At 39.8% G+C, this 26164-nt stretch overlaps 1 protein-coding gene across 1 annotated transcript in view; it reads left to right on the top strand.

The window, feature by feature from the left end:
- ERCC6L2 (ERCC excision repair 6 like 2) overlaps positions 1 to 20978 on the top strand; it is a 127622-nt gene extending 106644 nt beyond the window's left edge. The window contains exons 18-19 of the mRNA XM_080819719.1: positions 12827 to 13008; positions 19286 to 20978. Coding sequence (XP_080675845.1) covers positions 12827 to 13008; positions 19286 to 20252 — 1149 coding nt within the window. The 3' untranslated portion in view covers positions 20253 to 20978. The remainder of the gene's footprint in view (positions 1 to 12826; positions 13009 to 19285) is intronic.
- Positions 20979 to 26164: the final 5186 nt, after the last annotated feature.

Genomic DNA, 26164 nt, shown 5'->3' on the forward strand with positions numbered 1-26164 from the left:
CCCAAAGAAAGTGAAAACACTAATTCAAAAAAAAATATATATGTGTGTGTGTGTGTGTGTGTGTGTGTGTGTATCTCACCCCTATGCTTATTGTAGCATTATTTACAATAGCCAAGATATGGAAGCAACCCAGGTGTCCATCAATAGATGAATGGATAAAGAAGATGTGGTATATTACACAATGGAATTTTACTCAGCCACCAAAAAGAAAAAAGAAAAAAAACCAAAAAGAGAGACCTTGCCATTTGCAACAACATGAATGAACCTAGAGGATATTATGCCAAGTAAAAGAAGTCAGACAGAGAAAGACAAATACCATGGGATTTAACTTATATGCAGAATCTAAAAAAACAAAACAAGTGAATAAATAAACAAAAAGCAGAAATAGACCCATAAATAAAGAGAACAAACCGATGATTGCCAGAGGGGAGAAGGGTGAGAGGGATGGGCAAAATGGGTGAAGGGGAGTGGGAGATGCAGGCTTCCAGTTACAGTATGAGCAAATCACAAGAATAAAAGGTGCAGCACAGAGAATACAGTTACTGGTATTGTAGTAGTGCTGAATGGTGGCAGGTGGCGGCTACGCTTGCGATGAGCCTTGCATAACACGGAGACTTGTCAAATCACTATGAAACTAATGTAACATAGGTCAACTCTACTTCAATAAAGATTAATTAATTGATTAATTAATAAAAGTAACCTATACAATGGACTACTGAACTAATTCACATAACAGCCAGTCTGTTGGGGGCTATGTCCAGGTTTAGTGCTACAGATCAGTGACACTGTAAGGATTCAGGCTCTCTCATCTTCCGCCCCACTATCCTTAGTAAGTTACCATTTAGTCCCTGGGCCTTTTGCCTCATGTTGTAGGATAACTACTGCATCTCAAGAACTCATTTTCTCATACAAATGTATCTAAAGACAGAAAGGTGTGGTTCTTTTCATATTTGTCTCCCTTTATTGGGGAGAACAGTCTTTCCTGCAAAACATGCCTACTAGCTTGCCTAACCTCAGTTTATCCCCCCAAAAACCGAGAGAGCAATCCATCTTCCCCAAACACATCTCTAAGAGAACTCCACTTTTGTTCAGACAACAAAGAGTAACAGTGGCTGTTGGGAAGGCCATCAGCAATGTTTGCCACAGTGTTCCTGGTTAGCTTGTGAAACTCTTCTGTGTTAGGAACTGAGTCTTACTCTTTTATTCCCAAAAGCTAGGTACCTGGTACCTAGATATTCAATCAGAGCTTACTAATTTTAATTGAGTTTCTAATAGACACTAAATAAAACCTTCTCAAAGAGATTCTACAAATAAAAAATGGGAGGAATTTTTAACATAAACATGAATTTTTGTGTGGTGGATTGGCTTCAGGCAGGATAAATAGGTTTGGACTGTGGTCCTTGATCTAATATGAAATTTGGGACTCTTTTGCAAATTTCTTATGGAATTTGTGATATTTTTGCCAATTTCCTGATGAGGCTGATATCCCTGTTAACGTAACCAGAGTCAGCTCTCACAGATTTTATGTCAAGATTTTATGTTTTATTTTAAAGGTATCATCATCCCGTAGCCAAGTTACTATCAGAATCAACTTTCAATTAATCTGTAAACAATTTTCATGACTCTGCCAACAGTTGCTTAAAAATGGAATTGGAAAGACATATCCTACTTTTATTCAGTATTTAAGGTTATGCTGTTATTGTTGCCAGGTGAAGTAATGAATACCTTCAGAGGAAGAAATTTTGCTTTTGGTAAATTGTCTTCCAAAAATTTTTCTTACTTGTGTTATGTTTGTGTAAGTTTATATTCATCCAACATTCATTTACTGGAAGTCTGTTGGGTACATGACTCAGGACTCTCCCTCTCCTCCTCACTTTCCCGCTCTCTCTCTCTCCCTCTCTCTCTCTATACACATATACATACCTACCTACACATACACACACACACACACAAAAACACACATGCCTCTGTTAGAGGCATGTATAGATCCGGTTACACAGGTAAGATCTAAGCAATCAAAATAGTTTCCAATAGTACAAGGGTCCTACCTATTCAAAGAGGGCCCCTTGATTTTGCTGTATTCCCTTGGTGTGTGAAATTAGGATTTTTGGTCTACATGCAGCATTGTTGCTGCTTGGCTTAGTATGCTGTGTGTGATTACATTAACTCTTAAGTCAAGGTAGATTCCATTTATGAGACTGACGCACTACCTACTGTGCTAACAAGGCACCTAGTAGATTCCATTTATATAGTAAAGCTATCAAGTGAGAAATTGAAGTAGCAATGCAAGGGGGGAAATAAAGGGATGTAAGGAAAGTCTCATGCATCTAGACCTTCAAGAATGGGTAGGACTATGCTGGGCAGAAGGCAGGGCTAAGGAAATTTGACTCCAAAAATGAACATCATGATGTGTCTGGAAGTAGTGAGAAGACTAGCCTAACCAGACCAGCCTATATTTGACATCAGAAAGAGTAAGGCTGTATAGGGGGAACAGATCATGAAAAGCCTTAAATGTAGAGCAATAATCAAAAGATGCTAAACTGACCTGAACAGACCAAAATGTAGGAGTTTATACTCTGACAAGTAACTTTCAACATGTGCAGAATATTTTACTATTATCTGGTGAAGAAAGCCAAGAGCCAGGCCTGGAGCTGCTAATCATTTTTCTAGACAGAAAGACTCTTCTGTTTTCCCTCGCTAAGCCGGGAGCCTTTTCCTGTGTGTAGACATAAAGCTGGGTGAAACCTAAACCCATTCTGGATCAGCCTGGTCTGTTTTCCAGCATGGAGGTAGCAAGTGTGTGCTGAATGAAGGATGTCAGTTTCTGGTAGGTGAGTGGTTCTCAAAAGTGTCATCCATGGAATGGACCCCTAAGATACTGGAGGCTCTTGTAGGGGTCTGCAAGGTCAGAACTTTTTTCAGAATATTTCTAAGTCCACTTTCCACTTGTTAACATTTGTACTAATGGTGCAAAAGCGATGTTGAGCAAAGTGCTGGCAGCTCAGTGTGAATTGAGCTGTGGCCCCCATGATGCCTCATGACCTTTAGGTTCTGTACTGTTACATATTTGCAGGAAAAGAAAACTAGCTTCTCTGATGAATATCCTTGATGAATTTATATCTTTGATAAAACATGGCTAATTTTATCAAATCTCAACCCTTTCATACTCATCTTTTTTTCTATTCTGTTTGATAAAATAGGAAGTGTACATAAGCATTTGTTTAATTGAGCTGGAAACTGAACTAGCCACTTTTTTTTTTAATAAAACATCACTTGTACTGACAAACTGGTTATTTAAATTTGTATATTTGGTAGATAATGTCTTAAAAATGAACCTAGTGAGTTTTGTTTGTACTTCAAGGAAAACAACGGGCAGTATGTGTTGTCAGGAATAAAAGTCAGGCTTTCGAGTGAAAACTAAAATGTTGAAAAACCATGACCATGACACTTTCCCTTTACTTAAAAGATTTTTTTTCTGATGCAGTAGGTGATGATAACAACACATATGGTTTTCCAGTGTTGTGCAGTTGAATGTATCAATGTTTTGAAGATCTGCATAGCTCAGTTAATCGATATTTTCAAATGACCAGTGAATGATAACCACGAAATCATGCTGGGGAGAAAAGCCAGCCAAAGTACAAGATATACTCATGTATTTTAATTTTAACAATATAAAAAATTTACTGATACAGTTTCAGGTTTTACATGAAATTAACCTTGAGTTTTGATACAATATAAAAAAAGAATATCTCCAGTTATCTGAAAAGGCTATTAAAATATTCTTCCCTTTTCTAACTACATATCTATGATACTGATTTTCTTCAGATACTCCAACCAAAAGTTACCTTGTTGCAACAAATTGAATGCAAAAGCCAGTTACGAGAATCCAGCTGTGCTTTATGAATCCAGATATTAAAGACATTTACAGAAATGTAAAACGTAGACACTCAGGGAGCCTGGGTGGCTCAGATGGTTAAGCATCTGCTTTCAGCTCAGGTCATATTCTCCAGGTCCTGGGATCGAGCCCCACGTCAGGCTGCTTCTCCCTCTCCTTCTGTCCCTCCCCTCTGTTCCTGCTCTTTCTCTTGAATAAAATCTTAAAAAGAAAAAAAAAAAACCTATAAAAACATGTTATTGATTTTTTAACAGACTAATAAATATTTTAAATATTTAATAGGTAAAACCCACACAAAATCTCTTTGGGGTCCTTCATAATTTTTAAAGCGTAAAAATGGGGTGCCTGCGTGGCACAGTCAGATAAGCATCTGTCTGACTCTTGATTTCGGCTCAGGTCATGATCTCAGGGTCCTAAGATTGAACCCCAGGTTGAGACCTACATTGGACTTGCACTGGGTATGAAGCCACTGAAGATTCTCCCTCTGCCCCTTCCCCTGCTCTCGAGCACTCACTCTCTTGTGTGCACTCTCTCTCTCTAAAATAAGTAAATCTTAAAAAATAAAAAAAGGAAAGAAAAGGAAGGAAGGAAGGAAGGAGGGAAATGTAGGGAAGCCTGGGTGGCTCAGTCAGTTAAGCATCTCCCTGTGGCTTAGGTCATGATTCCAGGCTCCTGGGATCAAGCCCCATATTGGGCTCCCTGCCCAAATAGTCTTTAGAGAAAGTTTTACAGTACTGTAATTAATACATATAAAAATTCAAAAGTGTGTCACGGCTATGAGATTCTAAGGACCTATTCGTTACTTTCTGGAAATCCTATAAGAACTGGTAGAATTGTGAATTTTAAATATGGAAGAGATTGATGGGAGTCCCTGATCCAGATTCCTGCCCCCTAGATCCTGATCCCCAAATCAGTAATTATCTCCCAGGGTAGTGAGGCTCAAAAAGATACAAAAACTTCCGAGCTTCCCCTGAACTCTAGGGCCTGAGGTGCTGAGTCCAGTGTTCCCACTTTTATCCCAGGAGCCCCCAGATCCTGCTCTAGCCTTTTTCTGCAGGAGGTAATAAAGGGAATTTATGCCCTGACCACGCTGCCACATAGGACTGAGGGTGTTTGTGAACACTCCCTTTTACTGGGCTGCAGACTTTGATTGCCACTGTCTCATCTGGCCTTTTCCACAGATGACTGCCATGGCAGTGCCTTCAGGGGCGCAGATCCCAAGGAGATGGGGCTTTTATATTTCTTTTTGTAGTCTGCTCCACAGTATTCACCTGCTCTCCCAAGGCTGTCACTTTGTTCTTTTAGATGGGTGGATCTGTCAGATAATGAGAAATGGCCTCTTGCGGATAGAAAAGGAACCTAGGCTCAGGACAGCCAACATAAACTTGTCCTGTTGTGACTCTTCTAGAAAGCAAAGCACTATTAAAAAATATATAGAGATAGGGGCACCTGGGTGGCTCAGTCATTAAGTGTCTGCCTTCGCCTCAGGTCATGATCCCCGTGTTCTGGGATCGAGCCCTGAGCCCCGCATCAAGCTCCCTGCTCAGTGGGAAGCCTGCTTCTCCCTCTCTCACTCCCCTTGCTTGTGTTCCTTCTCTGTGATGTCTCTCTCCCTCTGTCAAATAAATAAATAATATCTTTTTAAAAACTAGATAGGTAGATATAGAGATATATAAATAGAGATGTGGCTGGGTTGTAACTGTTATTTCTTCCAGGAAGAAAGCAGACCAAAAACAAAAAAGATTTGGAATTTGCATCTAAGTGTTTTTTTCAGATTTGAATGTCATTTTTAAACATGCGGAAAACTTGACTTTAATATGTATTTGTGGTGACTCCTCTAAACAGCTGGCTTTTCTCCAGAGGATGAGTAAAGACAATTCAGGACTCATAGTTGTCTTAGGCTTTCCTGAATATTGGAAAACCGCATTCACAGTAATATTGCCTATCTCCAGGCAAAAATCTTGAATGATTGCTTTAAGGATGGGAGATTTTTCACACCAGTACAAAGATCCTTAAAAGTTTGTGTCCTTTTAGAAACTCAGATGCCATTGAATGAATATATTTACATGTCCTGTATGTTTTTATAGTACTCCTGATTCCCTGCTTTGCAAAGACAAGGAAGTTTATTACTTTTTATGTGTTTACAGAGTTCAGCCCTTACCCAAAGGGAGATTTCAATTTTCATCTTTCATTTGAACAGATGTGAAAACAAAAGCTGCCTCTCAGACTTCACTATTTAAGATTTAATGAAAAGAAAAAAAAAATGAAAGAGCACTTTATTTATTTATTTATTTAGTCTCTATGGCAAAGTTGGTGTGATCAGGACAGCGTGAGGACCTGTGACTACATGGTACGCCCACAGGTGGCCATGACCATAGAACGTCTGCACCTTTTGAGGCTCTGTGCTTTTCTCAGGAACCAGGTGTAGACCAAGAGCTTCCTGTAATGGGCAGATCCTTTGGTAATCTTGGAATCCAACTTTAATTAATCTTTCTGTTCAGGCTTCTCAGGGGGTCCAAGTGATCAGGACCTTCCAATGCCTTTGAAAATCTCCTCCCTGATTTCAATTTTCTCAATGATGAATCAAGCCTAAACATCTGGTTAAGGGAGAAAAATAGTGAATGTGTCTGTTAAATATGCATTGCTCTTTGTTCTGGTGTATGTTCTACAGGAGAAACCAGCTTAGCAGACAGATCTATTCCAAAATTGCTTAATAAAACATTTCAGTAACTCCCAGTAGCCTACCGTGGAATGGTAGGAGCTTATCAGGCTGTTCTGCTTCATTGTGCCCTCTCCCTGTCCAAGCCTAAGTGGAGGGTACAGATGAGCAGGGGAGAAAGAATCAGCAGTATCTGCACTGGCTATGGGTGTGTCTCTAAGAATTGGTCCCAAGGAGCTTTAGAAAGATGGCAGAGATTACAGTAGTATTTCTCCTGCCAGAATGGGAATTGAAGGCTATTCATGATTGCTTTTGAAACTCACTCTCCTGGATTATAATGTTTCTTGCCCATTTGTTATAGGTGGGTGGCTACAGGCAAGATTGATCCCTATCAACTTTTTTATTGCCTTGCCATTCTCATCTAGGTGCTGTCTGCAGTTCTTTTGATAATTTACCTCCAAAGTTACTTTTTACCTTCAAGACTATTAGGAGAAAGTTTTTTTTTTTTAACTTAAACATTCTCTGTACTATTCCCAGTAAAGTTTCCTAGTATATGAAGATAGATTTCCTACATAGCAGAGTAAATAGAAAAATGTTATTGTAATCATATGGCTGTGAGGTAGGGGCATATGTCTTTTTTTCTTTTCTCAGTACACTGATACCAAAGAATGCTATCTTTAAACTTTTAAGAGTCAGGTTTTTCCCCTTACTTTCATATTGAAAACCTATATATACTTTATCACCTTTTTTTTAAGCTGTGCCTTTTAAAAAGTAACTATTGGTTCAGTTAAAGTAATGTAGTTTGGTTTAGATCTACTGTCTTGAAATACAGACAATGCAATGCACTTTTGGTTCAAAGGAAAAATAAAGTATTATCAAAAGTTATCTGAATGTTTCTTAATATTGGCCTGAAGATAAGGAACTTTCCTGGTAGAACCAATATAAACCTAAAACTTTCCAGGAAGAAATAAATTGCACAGAATTATATACAGTTGTTTAGGTCTAGTGTGGATTCATTGTGGCTACTCCAGAAGACAGAATTTTTCCCTACAAAAGTGCCCTCTTATTTATTATAATCCTAATGTATATCTTTTACAACTTAAAATAAGTATAGCTTTTACTTTATAGAATGTGGACACTGTACATTTTTAAATAGTAATTTTTATGATATATTTTCAAACACATTTTACAGATATAGTGGAAAAATCAATAATGATTTTATAACTTCATAAAAATTAAATCAAAGCTGATAGTCATGAAGTCTTTAAAGTGAGCTATTTCCAAGTTAAACATTTAGTTCTGAAAGATGAGGAGACTGTTTTGGCCAAAATATATTAGAACAATTGTCATTTATAGGAATAAAGTGTTTAATGTTTTAGCTGAATTGAACAAATTTTTATATTATGAATTTTAGTTTTAACAACATTTACCTTTGTAAACACAACACATCATATATTTAAATTCTTAATTATATAAATCAGATTAGGACTTGGAGAATCAGACATAGCCTTTTATCTTTTTAGTCCTGTTTAACTGTGGTCTGAAGGGGGATAGTTTTTCCTTCACTTTTTCAATTCTCAACTAACTGCTCCATATAGTATGTATATGCCCATAGCACATTACTGCTTATAGATTAAAATTATTACTTTAGGATTCTCTGATAAATCCACCTTCTTAAGTAGCCCCCCATTTCCATTCAACTAATTTCATTGTCAAATGGATTCTTAACTGCATTCTTATATTTCCTAGAAACAATTACTATGTTCTTTATGCTCACTAAGTTTTGTTTCTAATAAAGTTTCCATAAATTAAATTTAACTTTTCATACAAACACTATAGTAGAAACACCTAACAATACTCAGTAATTAAGCAAATAATCATGAATTTAGCAATACTAAGTTGTAAATTATATTCTAATAGTGTCAAACTTTCCAAAATACTTATTAACAGAAATATTTATACTATATAAATACTATACAAAGTCCTTATCTTTGTAATTTCTTATCATTATAATCATAAATTATCATATGAAGGTAAGCTTCATCAGAATCACAGAATATAGATGTACTTTCTAAAGGCAAATCTTAATGGATAGTTTTAAAGAAACTTTTTAAGAAAACATTAGGAACAGTAAGGGGCTTTTGCAGAAACTGGCATTTCTGCTTTATTCATGTCATGATTGCAAAATTTCTTTTTAAATACAGACATAGTGTTCCAGTTATTGGCCATTCTACTCTCTAGGGGGGAAAAGGAGTGGATTCATTTTGCTTTCATTAGCAAGCAACCTCACCCTCTTTCCTAATGTTAAGAAGGGGTAGTATTGTCTTTTCAGTTCCTAATCTAGTTCATTTTACTGAATTTTTTATTACTCAAGCCTTTATTATTATTGCTACTTCGTCGTGTTGCCTCAGTGTCATATGACTTCACAGCTTTGACAAGTGGTAATGAATAAGCTTGAGTCCAATCAACATAATCTGGAATCTTTTCATCTTGGCCATAAGCCTTGAACTTTGCTTTAAATAAATTATAACTATCACTACAATTGAAACTGCACTTTGGCACTGTTTTCCTTGTATCAGCTAGTGTAAAGGATACTATTTTACTGGAGTAAAACCAGCTTTATAACAAGGTCACCAAAATGTTTATTAAGTTAATTAATAAAATTTTGTTTCATAACCTTGTTTCAGTAGTTTCAAAGGACTCTACCAAAATGGAAATCTGAACCTGGATAGATTTAAAAAAAAAAAAAAAAAAAATGAAGGATAGGGTACTGAGCCCATGTGGGAAAAGAATGTTCTTCCCTTTTTTATGATTGTCTTAACATAATCAGGTTTTTAAATATGGACTATTTGGCAAAAATTAGAGATCCACATGTTTGATACCTGTTGTTAGAAAAGCTGAATTTCCCTGAAGAATTTATAAAACTGACTTTAAAAAAAATGTATCCACACAAAATGTGAGCTCTGTAATCCTGCCAAGGTCAGAAAGACCCAGAGTAATCATGTAAATTATTGAAAATTACCGTCGTCTGTCATGATTTCTCTATGGCTTCAGAAATTGCAATATACGAGGATGGAGTGTTCTTGGTTGGCCCAGTTCCTTCTTTTTCTGTTTATTCCCTTTATCTTCATGTAAACATCCCATCTCTCCTTACAGTAATAGATCATTATTTCTTGGGGACCATCTAAGATGATGAGCCTTTTTATTGGAAACTTTCAACCATCATCTGTTTTCTTGTGATGTAAAATAAATGCATCAAATTTCTTTCAAATTTATCTTTAAAGATTAGCATTTTCCTTTCTGTTAATGTTTTAAGATTCAAGAAATTATGTCTTTAAGTACTTTCAACATTCTGTGTCTGTCCATCTGGTTCACAAGAGATATTTAAGAAGTCAATTTATTTTCATTAGAAATGGTTTGTTACTACAAAACAAACAGTTACAGGGTCTCTGGCTGGCTCAGTTGGCAGGGCGTGTGACTCTTGATCTCGAGGTCATAATTTTGGTACCCATATTGGATTTAGAGATTATGGAAGGAAGGAAGGAAGGAAGGAAGAAAGGAAGGGAGAGAGAGGGAGGGGGGAGGGAAGGGAAGAGAAGGGAAGGGAAAGAAGGAAGGAAGGAAAAGGGAAGGGGAGGAAGGAAGGAAAGAAGGAAAAGAAAGAAAAGAAAGAAAATAGTTATATCATATGTGTTATCTTATATTCAGTTTATTTCAATAAAATGAACTTGAATATAAGTTGAAGAGATAAATGATTTATTTCTTAAAAGAAAACTAAATGTTCCATCTTTAAAATAAAATTAAAAAATCGGCTTGTCACTTTTAAGTCCCTTAAGGGTTGGGGACTCTTTGTATATGTAAATATCTTTGTTCTCAACTGCATAGTGTGGTGGCAGGAAGATAACAGGTGCTTAGTAAATATTCGTGGAATGAAAAACTATCCCCTACCCATATTCATTTATATGTGCCATTTCAATCCCATCTAACTCCTATAAAAGAAAAATAATTATGTCATTAGCAAGAATCTGTATCTAGTACACTCTTACAGTCTTTGTATGTCTGAAAAAAAGAGTAATTTAATGATAGTTAAACTGGGTATAGAATTCTAAGTTTACAGTTTTTTCCCTCTCTGCATGTGGAAGGTATTATCTAATTATCTTCTGGTGGTGGTGGTATTAATGAGAAGTCTTTCTTCAGGTTGATTGTCATTTCTTTGTGGGATATCTTGTTTTTTCTCCCTGCTAGTTTTTAAGATGCCCTTTGTGATATAACAAAGTACAAGATTTATTATTATTTTTCCCACTAGAGATTCTCTCTCCTTTTTTATTTTGAGGATTCATGCCTTCTTCAGTTACCTGCCATTATGTTTTTGTATTATCTCTTCTATTTCCTTTATTCTTTTCTTCTAGTATTTTAGGAATTTTGGTATGTCTTCTTACTCTACCACTTTCCCAACTATCATAGTAAGGTTGTTTAGTCTGATGCTTTAACTCATATTTTGAGCTTGTTGCTATCTCTGTTTTTTATTTCGAAACTATATTTCCTTTTAAGAGTTTGTGTTTGGTTCTTTTTCAGATCTGCCTATATAATACCCAGTTCTTGCTGGCAAATTCTATTCCTTCCTTTATCTTTCTGGACTTGCTAATGATTTAAAGCCTCTTTCAGGTTGCTCATTATCTGTAATTCCTCCAGCTGCGTATTCTCACACTTGCTGCATCTGCCCATTTTCATGGTGGTGGGTTTTATTTGTTCTTCATAATTTTTGCCTCAGCTCCTCCCCACACCCCCACACTGGAATCAAAAGCATTTTCTGGGTTATAGAAGTCTTCCTAGGGTATGTTTTTGTATTCATCTCTCATTGAGAGCCATAGTTTTCAGTGATTCTGGACCAGTTTTTTATGTTGGTTTTTAGCTTAGATTTCCCATACCACTCAGGTGCTACAAAATCAGATTCCACAACTGGCATAGCCTGGGCAGTCCACATTTCATCAGTGATTCTTCCTATCTAGAGTAGGAAAGCAGCCTGCTTCTCTCCTGCGTTGCCAATTTGGGCTTTCCTAGCTTTAATATGCAAACTGGATATCCTCCTTTGTTTTTGGTTTATTTTTTTAATGCAGGGAGTTCAGTCATTTTCATCTCCCCTCTGGACATGGGGTCCTGCAGACTATAACTTAAGGCATTAGCTCCCATTCACCACTACATTACTTCTTTGCTTTTTGGCACCTAGTGACTTACCTTTCTTACTTCTGAGCTCAAATATAATTTTCCTGTTGTTGTCAAATTGTATACAGTATTTCTCTTTTTGGAATGGGATAGGACATATTCACTATACCATCATCTCAGGGAAATTGGAACCATGCAGTTTAAAGTTATTTTTTTTCCTTGACCTAGCATTTTCAACAATTTATGTTAAATAAGCAACCCATATAGCCTGTAAAATAAATATAATTTTATGTATTATTTTAACCAACTATAACTAGCATCTTAAAACTATTAAATATCCTGGCAATCCAGTAGAGATTAAAAAGTAGGATTTAGCGGCGCCTGGGTGGCTCAGTGGGTTAAAGCCTCTGCCTTCAGCTCAGGTCATGATCCGAGGGTTCTGGGATCGAGCCCCACATCAGGCTCTCTGCTCAGCAGGGAGCCTGCTTCCCCCTCTCTCTCTGCCTGCCTCTCTGCCTACTTGTGATCTCAGTCAAATAAATAAATAAAATCTAAAAAAAAAAAAAAGTAGGATTTATGAAAATAGTTTCTTATTTAATTCTCACATAAAGATTTTTTTTTTAAAGTTTGGCTACTTACATAAAACTAATACCTGAAAATCTGACTCATAATATTGAGAGAAGTTACTGAATTTAAGAATTTTAAATAGCTCATTTTTATGCCATGATTTTTATAATCATTAACTTTTATCCTCAGTATTGTGGATATGGTATGCAATCAGTCTTGACAATGAAGGCATCATCTTATTGTTATTACTTTTATTCTATCTTTAAGAAAGATATATCTTTGAGATATATCTTAAACCATAGATACCATGGAAACATTATAGTATTGCCATTAGTTTTATATATTTCAGAAAGATATAAAAAATAACTTTTCCTTTTATCTTCTTTTTAAAAATCTAGGTTAACATCTCTTATAGTGCTTTCAGTTGGGGAATTTGATATACTTGATTATAAAGAGTTCGGGGGAAAAATAAGGACCTCTTCTCATTTAACCAAAAATAACTGTTTTTTCAGACTTTGTTTTTGCTTTCCTTTTCTTTTCAGACACATAAAGAAAAAGTGAGAACAGATACATTGACACATACAAAGAAAGGTCACCAACTAAGTGAAGGAAGTATTTCATTTCCCCTTTACATTTCACACCCTGTAACCCAGAAGAAGAAAAAAGTCTACCGCACAGACCAGACCACCTTCATAATTGGAGAAACGCCAAAAGGAATCCGCAGGTATGTCTATAACAACATTGGACTTCAAGAATTATTCTCAAAAGAAATATAGCTACTTAATAAAATATACAAATTATTTGAATCTTAACCATACCTGGCATCTCAATTTGTATACTTCAAAAAATAAATTCCAGATGTTTTAAATGTTTTTAGAAAGCTAATTCCTGAGTTGATTAAAAAAACAAAATCATTTTATATGGACACATGAAATACTTAAGTGCATTGTATTCATTCATTGAATATTTATTGAGCACCTAATATGTACTCAGGCATTGTGCTGTGTGCTGAACATACAGGGTGTAAAAAAGGACATAGAGCTTACAGTGCAGTGGTAATTGGCATTAAGCCATAAGAATTTTCAAAAGTTAAAAAAAAAAAACTTATAAAATGATATAAGAAAGAAGTGGACAGGCCTCCTTGATAGAGAATAATGGGATCTGGAGGGGGTGCAGATCGCTTTCTATGACGTAGTCAGAGAAGACCTCACAACAGAGTTGACATCTGAGACCTGAGGGATAACCAGGCAAAGAACTAGAGTAAGAACATCCCTGAGGAGGGAAGAGGTTGGTACACTCAAGGAACTGAGAGAAAACTCATGTGCTTAGTGCATGATAAACCAAGCAGGGTGCCATGAGGTGCAGGCCGAGACACAGATGGGGCTGGAGCATACAAAGCCCTGTAGGTTGCGGACAAGAGTTTGGATTTTATTCCAAGTGCAGCCAGAAGCTTTTGAAGCATGAACGTGATCTGATGTATGTTTCTAAAAGTTTGTTCTGGTTTCTGTGTGGAAGAGAGCAGACAAGGCAAGACTGTAAGGAACTAGTTAATGGTGGTTGGCGATACAGTGGTTGCCATGGAGACAGTGAACTGGATGAATTCAGTTTGGTACTGGACTGGTTGTCGGAACAACAGACTGGGTTGACTAAAGGGGGAAAACTAGCAGAGAAAAGAGTTTTGAGTGAAAAAAATCAAGAATCCTCTTTTTGTTCATATTAATTTTGAGGTTCTACAGAAATGCAAAATAGGCACTGGATATGCTACTCTGGCATTTGGGGACTAGAGATCTAAATGTGGAAGTCATCAGCATTGAGATTATAAATGACTTTAGAGCCACAGACTGTGTGAACAGCCTAGGAGTCCAGCACAGAGGGGAGAAGAAAAGCCCCAAGACTAAGTCTTCAGGTGACACTAGCCCACCGGGTAGGAGGCACAATATAAGGTCCTGAAGTCCAAGAGGAGTGAAAGTTTCAAAAAGGAGGGAGCCCTTCACTTTATTAAATGCCTCTGAGAATCTGAATCAGATGAAGTGGGAATGTGCCTCCTGGAACTGGCAGCAGAGAACTCATTGGCTGCCTTGATTGGGAGCGGCCTGCAAATCTATGAGCAGATGCTGGGATGAGGTGGACAAGCAGGGGATGGGCTGGTAGACCCTGTGACAGCTCTTGGAGAGTGAAAAGTAGCAGGAGCTAGAGGGCATTGTCAAAGATAAGCTTTTTTAAAGTTGGGAAAATATTAGAACCTGTTTGTGTATGGAACAGGGGAAAAAGAGAACATGCCCAAGATGTGCTAACAGAAGCCCTGGAGGCAGGAGAGAGTGAGGTCAAGACCCATGAAGAAGGTCTAACTCCTAGATGAAGGGATGAAGACAGGCATTGTATACTGTGATATTTCCTCAATTAATTGAGAATTAAAGTATCAATTCAGAGGGAGAGAAATTTCAAGAGATAAAAATCATTAAATAAATCATTTATAAAATAGGACAGCAGGTTTAGTGGGACTAGAATTCATGACTCATGTTAAGTCCCTGTTTGAGAGTAATTCTAGTAGAAGCTTCCATGCAGTTGTGCAGACTTTATTCAGCAAGCTTCAATTGCTCAGTTACAGACACAGAATAGAGAGATGTTCAGGGGTTAGAATGGAGGGAAAGAGAAGCAAGGAAGCTGAAGGATGGTTGCAAAGGAGTAATTATAAAATTGAACCTAAGCTAGACAAGGGGAGGCTTGATGAGGTCAGAAGTATCTTCCAGCATTATGGTCATGGAGGAATTAAACAGTTGGGCTGTTGTATAAGGTGCCTGAATTCAGGGATTTGCGGGTTGTGCAGTTAATGGTGTGACAGTGGCAGTCTATGGTCTTGGGAATAGGGACCTGACATGCAGTTGATTCTTGGGTTAGGAGCGGTAAAGAAATTGGTGGGCCAGGCGTTGGAATTGGGTGGGACATCCACATGGATATTGGTGTTACCAAGAATGATGGCAGGAGATAAGAAAGGAGGCAGGATTAATCTCCGGTGTTCAGTCACTAGCAGGAAGCAATTAAGAGGTCACTTAACAAGTTGAGGGAGAGAATGGTTTAGTGAGATAGCATAAACTTAAAAGAGGGGAAGGAGTCTCCAAGAAAATAATCATCTGGAAGCAGCAATGTGAACCATGAACGCTGAGATTTAGGGTGTGAGCTTTAGTATGTGAGGGCTGCACGGGAAGAGGTGGTATGAGGGGACAGAGGGACCATTCTGGGAAAAGAACAGGGAGTTGGTAGATCATGGCCTTGTTCTGGGGGCACCGCAAGAATGATCTGGAAGGGTGGCAAGAATGATCTGGAAGGGTGAGGGATTGCATTAGATTGGGAAAGGAGAGACAAGGAGGGGATGAGAGGCCAGTGGTTCCAGGTAAGAGAGGAATAGTGGCTGAGGTAAGTGGGGATGGGAGGTCTGGTTGAATTGGCCCCGAAGGCTCAGCAGGCAAATGGTGATGGCTCTCTAGGTTCCAAATTCTCTCCTCAGGGTTTGGCAGCTCCTCGGCCGTTGGGTGCTGTGTGATAGGCTAGAGCATGGCTCTTAGCGGCCTACCGTTGCCCAAAAAGGTGAACACGCCACATGCTACAGCCCCATATCTCCTCTTAAGCAGACTTATAACTATGATTCTGGGCAAACTTGGGGCAATTTACTTTGTGCAATTATTTTGTTCAGAGACCAACCATATGCATTTTACCAGTTTTTGAGGAGCACAAGAGTCCTTACTACCTCTAGCACCGTATATTAAAATAAAACTATTAACAATGCTTAGTTTTTGCCTCTCTCCCTTCTTTCTCTGCCTAGCCTAGGGAATAAATATCTCAAGCTAAGTGAAAGGCAAACATTAGGATACCAATATTTGAGCCAGGGAACAGTATTAGAACTGCTGACACAACTTTCCCGCCAACCCCTGCTTTGTGAGAATCACGACTGTGTACCAGCTGCTGCTCTCAGGTCACTGGAATGAAGAGAAGATGGTTTAGCTGTGTTCTACCCCTTTCCCCCAGTTCCTCAAGAAAAGGGGAGAGAATGTGAATTATATCCATGGCACACAACTTCTCTGGATATATTTGCTGAAAGATACCTATCTTTGGTTTTCTCTCTCTTTTTTTTCCTTTCTCTGTAGTGGCTCATGAGTGTCTATTCTCGTTTATTAAATTGTCCTTACAAAGTGGCTAGCTTATACCTCCTGATTGTACCTTGCACTTCCTTCAATACTTGGAGAATATTTTTTTAAAGACCAAGAATTATGAAAGCCAGGTAGAAGGCAAAAATAAAACAAATTATAATCATAACTAGTCCTGTGAGGGGGCTTCCACACGGCCAAATTTACTCACATATTACTGACATGACAGGGGTCAGAAGCAGGTCTCCTCCCAGAAGTGAGAGAATCATGGGGATTGTGAGTGAGGTCAGCATAGCAAAGGTGAAAGTACTTTGGCAGCTGCTGAGACACCACCAAGTCTTGGATAAATAAAAAGACATCAGCCCATAACTTGGCCATTAACCTAATCTTTGCAGCACAAATATTTATTAGAAAGGCCATGAAAATGGATTTGGAGATGATTAATAAACAAAATAATAATACCTCATTACTTCATATGAAGTGAAAACTGGAATCTTTTAAGAACGTGCTTGTTGCTTTCCAACAAGAACATTGGCAATTTCCAGGACAGAAATTTGGAAGCTTGTATTTGTGTTATTAAATATTCTGTTGGCAGGAAGAGTGGCTGTTGATCAAGCATAGATAATATCTGGACTTGGAACAGTTAATAGGACCAGTGTGGTGAGGACTGGAAGCCAGTGTGTTCATCTGGAGCCACGAAAGAAAGTCCTGAGCGCACAGGATGGATTGCCACTCAAATCACAGGAAACACAAACTTTATGTAACCTGGCCTGAGCAGTAAAAATCATAGTGGCTTTAGAGCTCCTACGTACATACATTATAAATAAATCATTATTTTACCTTCAGGAGTCTCTGTTGTGTGCAGGAGGAAATGCAAACTTCTGAAATTGGCATACGGACCCCTCATGATTTTCACCCTCTTCCCTGGCTGTTCCTCCTGCCCCACTGTACGCCAGGTCCTCTCAGAAGTGGGCCTGTGTGTGTTCCCCCTCTCCCTGGAATGTTTCCTCACTCATCCTTATCTGACTGGTGACACCAGGGAAGCCTGCCCTGCTACCTTACCCATGACCCATCGTTGGCTTCAGTATCTGTGGGCACCCACAGGGCCCTGCATTTATACTGTAGTGGGCTTTATCAGTTTCTTCTGGTTTGATTTTCATGCATCTGTCTCCCCTAGCTCAGCTATAAACTCCTTGAAGAATATGGTATAGGGCTGTTCACGGTGCCTAGCACATAGAGGGTCTATAAATATTTGTTAAATGCGTAAATGACTGTTTTAAGAAAGTATTATATAAAATACAAATATAATTCTAAAACTTTGGGCTACAAAACCATCTCTGGCTTTTGTCTGAAAGAATGTTTGGGAACATTGAGCTCTCCTGATTTGTGGCCCAAACTCAGTATCAGCAAAGCAGTACCCTCTGTCTCAATCTACTCTGTCTCCTGTAACGAAACCCCACAGACTGGGGCTTAAACAACAGAAAGTTATTTCTTACTCTAGAGTCTGGGAAGTTCAAGATCAGCATGCCAGCTGATTTGGCTTCTGTTGAGGGCTCTCTTCCTGGCTTGCAGATGGTGACCTTCTCACCATGTCCCCTCATGTGGAAAAAGATCTCTCTGGTGGCTTCTTATGACCTTATTTAGCCTTAATTACTTTCTAAAGGCCGTATTTCCAAATACAGTCACACTGAGGATCAGGGCTTCAACATATGAATTTGTGGGGGACACAGTTCAGTCCATAGGACCCTCATCTGGGGAAAGGAGCAGAGTCTGGTGTCTAGGGTTCTGAAACAATCTTTCTTTCTGCATCTGTCTTACGAGGGTTCTGGAAGGCCTGCTTCCTCACATATGCACAAAATAGCTTTTATTAGTATCTTACACTAAGAGGGAAACTCACTGCTTTAAATAGCATCTTACTTCTTAGTTTAGCTGTCTAGACCCAAGTTGGACCAGTTGGGGGAAGAAAGAATCTAGGTGTATCAGTTTAGAATTTTCCCTCAGGATCTTCAAAAAATTGTGTGAAATTTCTATGTTGTATTTGTGGAAGAAGGGAAAAAAGAAGAGAGAAGAAAAAAATTCCTTTATTTTTCAGAATTTTCTCTCTTCCATTCATTTAGACCTTTCTTTGACAATTCAATTGTCAGACTTAAATGCAATATAGATTTTCAAATACAGATTATATAAATTATGATTCTCATGTCAGTCATAAATTGGCTGACTGGAGGAGTAACATGCTGGGATCCCACAATTCCCAGGAGATGGCTAATAGTATAAATCAGAATAACTTAAAAAGTTGGTTATTTCATGGGCTAAAAGTTTTTTTCAGTAGCATGAAGAAAGAGGTCACATCCTGCTAGCATAAAATGCATTTTCATTATGGAATGAAGGTAATATATACTAAACGAATAAAATTATAGTTGACTCGAGTAACACGGGTTTCAACAGTGTAAATGCACTTATAGGCAGACTTTTTTTTTTTTTTTTTGTAAATACAGTCCTGTAAATGTATTTTCTCTTCTTTATGATTTTCTTAATAACATTTTCCTTTCCTCTAGCTTACTTTATTGTAAAAATATAGCACATAATACAGCACATTATAAATAATGCATATAACATACAAAATATGTGTTACTTGACTGTTTTGTTATTGGTAAAGGTTTCCAGTCAACAGTAGGCTAATTTGGGGGACAGTAAAAAGTTATGCTCGTATTTCCGACTGCATGGGGAAACCTGACACCCTTGTTATACAAGGGTCAAATATACATAGCTTTGTCTCCTTAAAAAATATCACTGATGATGAGGTCTTTAAAAATAAAATGTAATAAAAATAACCACTGCCTTTGTTCATTAAATCTTCAGAAAACAATTTGAAGAAATGGCTTCTTATTTTAACTTGGCTTCTGTAAAGGAATTTGCTGAACATATAACTAATGCCACATCAGAAGAACGACAGAAAATGCTAAAAGACTTTTATGCTTCTCAGTATCCAGAGGTAAAAGAATTTTTTGTGGATTCTGCTGCAGAACTCATTAAATCTTCCCATCAGAAAAGAGAGAGAGTCAGGAATAAGTCTGAAAAAAGAGAATCTCTTAAGAAAGAAAGGCTGTCAGATTCTGAAACTTTGTCATTTAAAGATTCTCCCAAAAAAGTTTCTCAAATTTGCAGCCCCCAGAAATATAAAGAAAAATCAATTAAGTTTCAAAATCATGGTTTCCATAGAGAAGAGGTGCTTCCTAATGATGGAGAAACTAACAAGTCACCTATGAACTCTACCCAAGAGACTGACAATGGGAAAAACAGCCAAGCCTCCAAAGACACTGTAGCATCCCATTCCCTGAACACTGAAGTATATGAGTTAGAAAAATTTGAATATACCATGAAAGACCAACAGGACCTAACAAGAACAGGCATTTCAAGAAATGAACCCCTTTTCAAAGTGGAGAACAAAAAGCTAGAAAATCCAGAGTTAGGAAACACTTCCGTGGTAGGCTTACTTGGTGACACATCTATTCTTGATGACCTCTTTAAAAGTCATGGGAACAGTCCCACACAGCTGCCAAAGAAAGTTCTTTCAGGGCCCATGGAAAAAGCAAAACAGAGACCAAAAGATTTCTGGGACATCTTGAATGAACAGAATGACGACAGTCTTAGCAAACTCACCGACTTGGCAGTGATAGAGACTTTATGTGAAAAAGTGCCCCTTGCTGCCTCCTCCAAAAGGAAAGAGGAGCTGGAAACTTCACTTTGGAAATCAAATGACAAATTTTTGTGGAAAAAATTTAGCACAAGTGATACAGATGAAAACACAACTAATGCACAAAAGTAACGCATAAACATACAATGAATTACTCTAACCAGTGAGCTTCTACCCTCCCAAGATCACAACATTTGTGTTCCACACTAATAATGATGTTCCCTTGAACACCGTTGTCAACATATGCTTTTATTCAACTCTTGCTCTAGGGTTGTTTTAGCCTAAAAGGTTATCATGTATTTTTTCCTTGATATCTGATTTGATCTTTTAAAAATATGATTGTATTATAGCGTAAACATCTTTATGAAATAGAAAAGGTCTGAATTTGTTATCAGGAGACCTGGGACATCTCCCTCACTGAGTAATTATGTGCCTGTAGATAAGTCACTTACCTTGGTGCACAGGTATTTCCTAATATGAAAGATGAAGGGTTTGAACTCAAGCAACATTTGTGTCCTTCTGGATTAAAAAGGCTTTGGTTTACTTTTCGCAGGGCAAATTATGGTCATCCCCAAATATGGTGTACATTGATGTGTTTCTCACTAGCATCTAGAAAATTCAGTTAACTGTCTTTCTTTTCCCAAAGTATCATGTATTATTACTAAATTATGATAGAGTGTTAACTAGTACTGAATATACGATGTGTTAAAATAATAAGTTTATAACTGCTCAAATACAAAGGGTTAATGTTGTGTAACTGTACTATTTGAGGTTTGACACAGAAGGCAATGCCTCCACTGCTTACGCAACAGTTGGGATTTAATAAGTATCCATTAAACTTGGTGTAGTACTTTTGTATGAAGTATAGAGAAATGAAGAGACAGTTCACTTAAAACTGTTCTATTTTGTTGAATTTAATGTATGTGGTTTATAATCAGCGGAATGTGCTTACTGTTGAATTCGTTTCTGTGGAAACACTCACTGGGTCCCCGTGTGTACCATGCCAGCGGCTCGAGGTGTGCGGGGGAGGTACGGCTACGGGTAAAAGGCGGGAGACCGCATCAGTGAAGAGCGCTGGCTGTGAAGGCCGGGGCGGGTCATGCCAGGCCCAAGGCAGCAGAGACCCGAAGTTTCCACTGACTCCATTCAGACGCGTTGTGGCAGCTGTGCTTCTGTTGAGCTCCGGATCTGTAGGTCAGGAAGAAAAATAGGAAAATAGGAAACAGCGGTGACCCGGAAGCGGTGGCGCGCAGACTGCTGCGGATGGTTGTTGGGTTGAGGGGGCGGGGCCCCCGATTACCCGTCCCCGCAGCGCAAAGTCATGGCAGGGAGATGGGAAAACCAAACAAAAACAAAGACACAAATCTTTTCTCAAGGGACGGAGTGACCAAATATGACTTTCTCTGGGGTGCTGTTGAGGGCTACAAAATCTATTTTATATCATGACTCAGTACATATGTGTTAATACAGATTGAAACAAAATATTCATGAAATAATATTTACCCATAAGGCATGCAGTGTCCTTTGAGATCGCCATTTCTGTTGTACTTTTTGGCTCTTATGTCTCTGTGTTTTTTCATGCTCTCATAACCCACTAAATTGATTTTATGACCCGTTAATGATTAGAAATCACAGTTTGCAAATCATTGTCTCCACAAATTAGTCCTTTTTGTTTTGTTTTGTTTTGTTATTTTCAGCTGAGTTGTATCCAGACTGTTTGTTTCACCACTGGGGTGGTTGCTACAAAATCAATGTATTGTGTATCTGTGGTAGACATATCAATGTTGTTCGCCTGCTCTGGGCCTAGCTGTAGGAGGAGCCCAGAGAAGCAAGTAGAAACCCCTTTATCACAGTTTATATACCAGATGGGAGAGTTCAGTCATTTTAATAAAAGTGGATATTTCATAAAATAAAATACCTTTAAAATTTTTAATATAGATATGACCTTTGGATCATAAAATGATATTCATACAATAAAATGAAATATTATTAAAGAGATTTTTATCAGTAAAAGTCAAAGTGGTAGCAAAAATACAGGCCTGGAATTTAAAAACTAGTTTTCAGCAGTTGCCGGTGAAACTCATCATGCAGGAACAGCTTGTCAAGCAGAGTACGAGGTGCAGCATGACCAGAGTACAGGGGTCAGTCAGAAAGTTCCCAGAGGGAAGCTCTAGGGGTCAACTTGCCCTGCCCCAGAGCAATGGGAAGAGTTGGATCAGCCATTGATGAAGCTGGGAACAGACACTGTGAGGGGGGCTGACAATGAGAATTCTGCCTAGGCCACCCCCACCAGGTTCTTCAGGATAAAAAGGTGGCCCCAGGCAAATCCCAAGGCTTCTTTCAGCCTGTTTCCCCTTCCAAATCTGAGGTGGGCTGAATCAGTGGTGTTCAAGCATTTTTTTTTTAAAGCAATTGAACTCTGCTCTGTCTTAATTAGAAGATCAATTGTTGAAAATAATTAAAATGGAGGTCTGCTGGTTCCAGCAGCACTGCCGTGCCTCCACGGAGCACTGGTGTGAAAAACCACAGGGGTGATGTCACTGCTAAGAAACCTTCCAGCTTCAAGTTTCCAAGATTCTATTTGCCACAGTCTGTCTTGTTCACTTCTCTTTAAAGCACTCAACACACAGTTATTAATATTGGAAACTGAGGCAAAATACTGAGAGGCTTTTGCACTTGAATTCCTTGGGGTTCCCTTAAAGCCCTGCAACCACTTCTCAGAGTAAATTAACATCATTGGCAAGCCATATGGCTGCCCCTGAGTGGTCAAGGCAAAGGAGCCTTAGTTTGCAGAGAGGAGCTGGTGATAAACTTTCTGGCAGTCCACAGAAAGTGAGAAAGCCAAGGACAGTATAGTTCAAAGGTTTTAAAAGTACAATGTGTGCAGTTTTTAAATTCTGAAGTTACCCTTCCTTATATTAAAATTGTCTTTGTATGCAACAACAGGTAGTGGTTTTTAGTCTTTTCTCCATTGTCCTTAGTTGATACAAAGTTGATAACCATATGTCAGTTCCCAAAAGTTTTATTTGACATTTACTAGTCTATAAAATCCCTACGAATGGGAATCACTGCCTGCCTCAGCATTCACGAATGGCTACCTCTGTGGCCACTATGTCATAAATCCAGTTAACGGTAGGTCTAGGATGTCACTGAACGCATATGATCCTGTAAGACTGATCTGCCTTCACAGAGCCCAGAGCGCAGAGCGTGTTAAGCTCCCCACGGAATTCTCATCCAGTCATCACTGATGTAATCTTGCCCCCCAGTTCCATCCCCGCCTGCGTTTGCAAAGCATCCTCCACCCAGTGCTTCTGGGAGTGTTAAAGGGAAGACTCATAAGTTCAGGAACACATCTTGTCACTGGTGCCACTGCATTTGCCCTGGTTGACAGCCTTATGTACTACGCGCCCCCCTCCCCCACTCCACATGGTGTTTGTGGCAGATGGGAGGAACATCACACTTTTTCTCTATTAATGGGCAACCACAGGAGGGCTGTCTTGCCTCACAAGGTCTTACAGAGTTTTAAATGAAAACAGCCCTTTGGGGATTGACCCTCTGGAGGGAAGTGCAAGGCTGTGAGGTTCCCAGCCCTCAAGTAGCAATTCAGAACCACCTGCAGAGGCTTTCAGGGGATCGAGGGGTCAGCACAAGCACCTATTTTATTTTTAAAGTTCCACACTATGATATGACGTGCTAATATTTTGTCTGAGACCGTCGCTGGGCAGGATAGTCTCTCCAGTGAGCCCTTTTGCTCATGGATATGCAGCAGAGCTCATCCTGGAGCCCCAGAGTTGTCCTTAGCATGTGTTTCAACTTGGTCAATATGTACTTGATTTGCTTTGCTGCAGGTTAACAAGTGGCAGTGGTCATATCCCCTCAATTTCCAAATTTAGTCTTAATTATGTGAGTACGATGCCTTTCACTGACACAGATAATGCCCACTTGACTCCTGGGTTTGTACTGCTCTCTCTCATGGTGAAGAATCAACAATGGCTCTTTTGGGGTGCCTGAGCAGCTCAGTTGGTTAAGTGTCTGACTTCGGTTCAGGTCATAATCTCAGGGTCCTGGGATCCAGCCAGGGACATAGCTCTGTGCTCAGCCAAGAGTCTGTTTCTCCCTCTTCTCCCTTGCCCTCTGCTCCTCCCCCACCCCATGCTCGCTCACGCTCTCTCAAATAAATAAAATCTTTTTAAAAATTCTTTTAAAAAAATGCCGCTTTCTACAGATGTCTTCTTGGTTAGCTAAATGGGCCCCCTCCGTCTTGTTGAAAGAAATAACTGTAACTCACTTTATATTCTTTTAGCTTATGTAAACAAGGGAGAAAACGTGCATCTCTGAATGTCTTATAGGTCTCTAAGGAAATTCTAGTGAGTCATCTTGTCAAATTAAAATATGAATTAGTCTCCCCCTGGCCCCACATATATCTTTTAACTTTGATTGTATTTTTTCGTCGTAAAGGGAGACATGCTTCCAGACTGAAAGAGTTCAAAAGAAGGCTCATAATAGCTAATGCATATATTTTTCTTTCCTAAAACTATTATAAAAGCATTGATGAGAAGAAGAGGTTGTAATTCTTCGAGACATAAATGCCAACATGTACTCCATGAGAACTGATTTCACATGACCAGATCATGCCTGCTCTGCCCCCCAGCCACCTGCCAGAGCCATCCCTGTGCTGCCCATAGTTGACTCTCCCCAGCCAGTACTCACTGTCTCCTTGGCCACTACCATAAGTCGCCTTCCTTCAGCGCCGCCTGGCAGAGCCCCAAGTTCATTTCGGGGCAGTCCCTGACCTCAGCCTTCCCTGCTCTCTCCAAACACCTCGTCCTACTCAGACCACTTCACAACCTAATTTCCCCAACCTCTCCTCCACAAGACGGGAAATGCATCGGCAAAGCTGAGCAGGCTGAGCGACTTGGGAGGAGTGCTGAATGTCATACCTGGGACCCTCCTGAAGCCAGATCATCAGGCAAGTCATCTCCGGGGCAGTAATTCACTGACCTGCCCAGAGAAGGCAAAACCAGCCCGTCTGTGAAGTTGCGGCTAGGGTGCCATTATGCCCCTCCCAACATGGCCCACAGTGGCCACACTGCCCTGAAAGGCACAACAGCTCCTAAAAGACAGCTTAGGGCACATCAGTGTGCTAGGGCATGTTGGGGTGGACAAGCAGATCTCAGGAAGCCTGGAGTGTCCCCTAGGAGGGTGTGAGAGGACAGAACAAACCAAGGAACCCAAGTGCAAAATGTGTGCTGAGTGGTGGAAACAGAGTGGCTTCCAGAGCCCAAAAGCGAAAAAACATGTTTTTGGGATGAGTGATCAGGAAAGGCCACCCCAAATTCTGGGAACGGCGGTGGGGGGCCAGGCCCGAAAGAACGGGAAGGCCAGAACATCACTTCCTCCACTCTCCCTTGGCCTTTAAAACCCCAAACGACCAGGAATGTGGGCTTTGTAGAGAAGTTTGAGTTTGGGACTGGCCGAATACAAAAATGCTTCTGACAGTGAATCTAACGTCCAAGATACACAAAGGCGGCGGGAGACCCAAGTGCCCAAGAAAAGCGAGACAGAGTCAGGTGGGGTTAACTGCAAGTCCTGAGCGCGGGGCACAGGCAGCACCACCCGCGGGAGCCCGGGCCCTGGGGCACCTGCGGAGTCCGGGCAAGGAGAGGCCGTTTGGCCTTTCCTTCCGCGCGTGTGGCGACCGGGTGGTGTCGGCCCCGGGGGGCCGCGCTGTGCCGCCGCCCTGCCAGGCGGGACCCGGACCCAGGCGTAGAGTGTGCGCTCGGCTCTGTCCCCTTCCCTGGGAGCGCCGCCGCCAGGGAGGCCGCCTACCCCTCCCACCCCGCAGGCCACTATTAGAGGGTACAGGTGGCTAGAAACAGCTTCAGATACAGTTCCTCTGAAGTTTCCAGGAGGCCACCGCTGCTGCTGAGAACCGTCCCCGGAAACCCCGGCTGCGGAGGCCACCGCACCCGAGCCCGGGATTCACGGCCTCCGGGCAGAGGAGACAATCGGCTCCTCCCACTCAGGTTTCTTTTCTCCCTTGG

Source organism: Martes martes, assembly GCF_963455335.1.
Source record: "Martes martes genome assembly, chromosome: 12".
NCBI classification, from domain to species: domain Eukaryota; kingdom Metazoa; phylum Chordata; class Mammalia; order Carnivora; family Mustelidae; genus Martes; species Martes martes.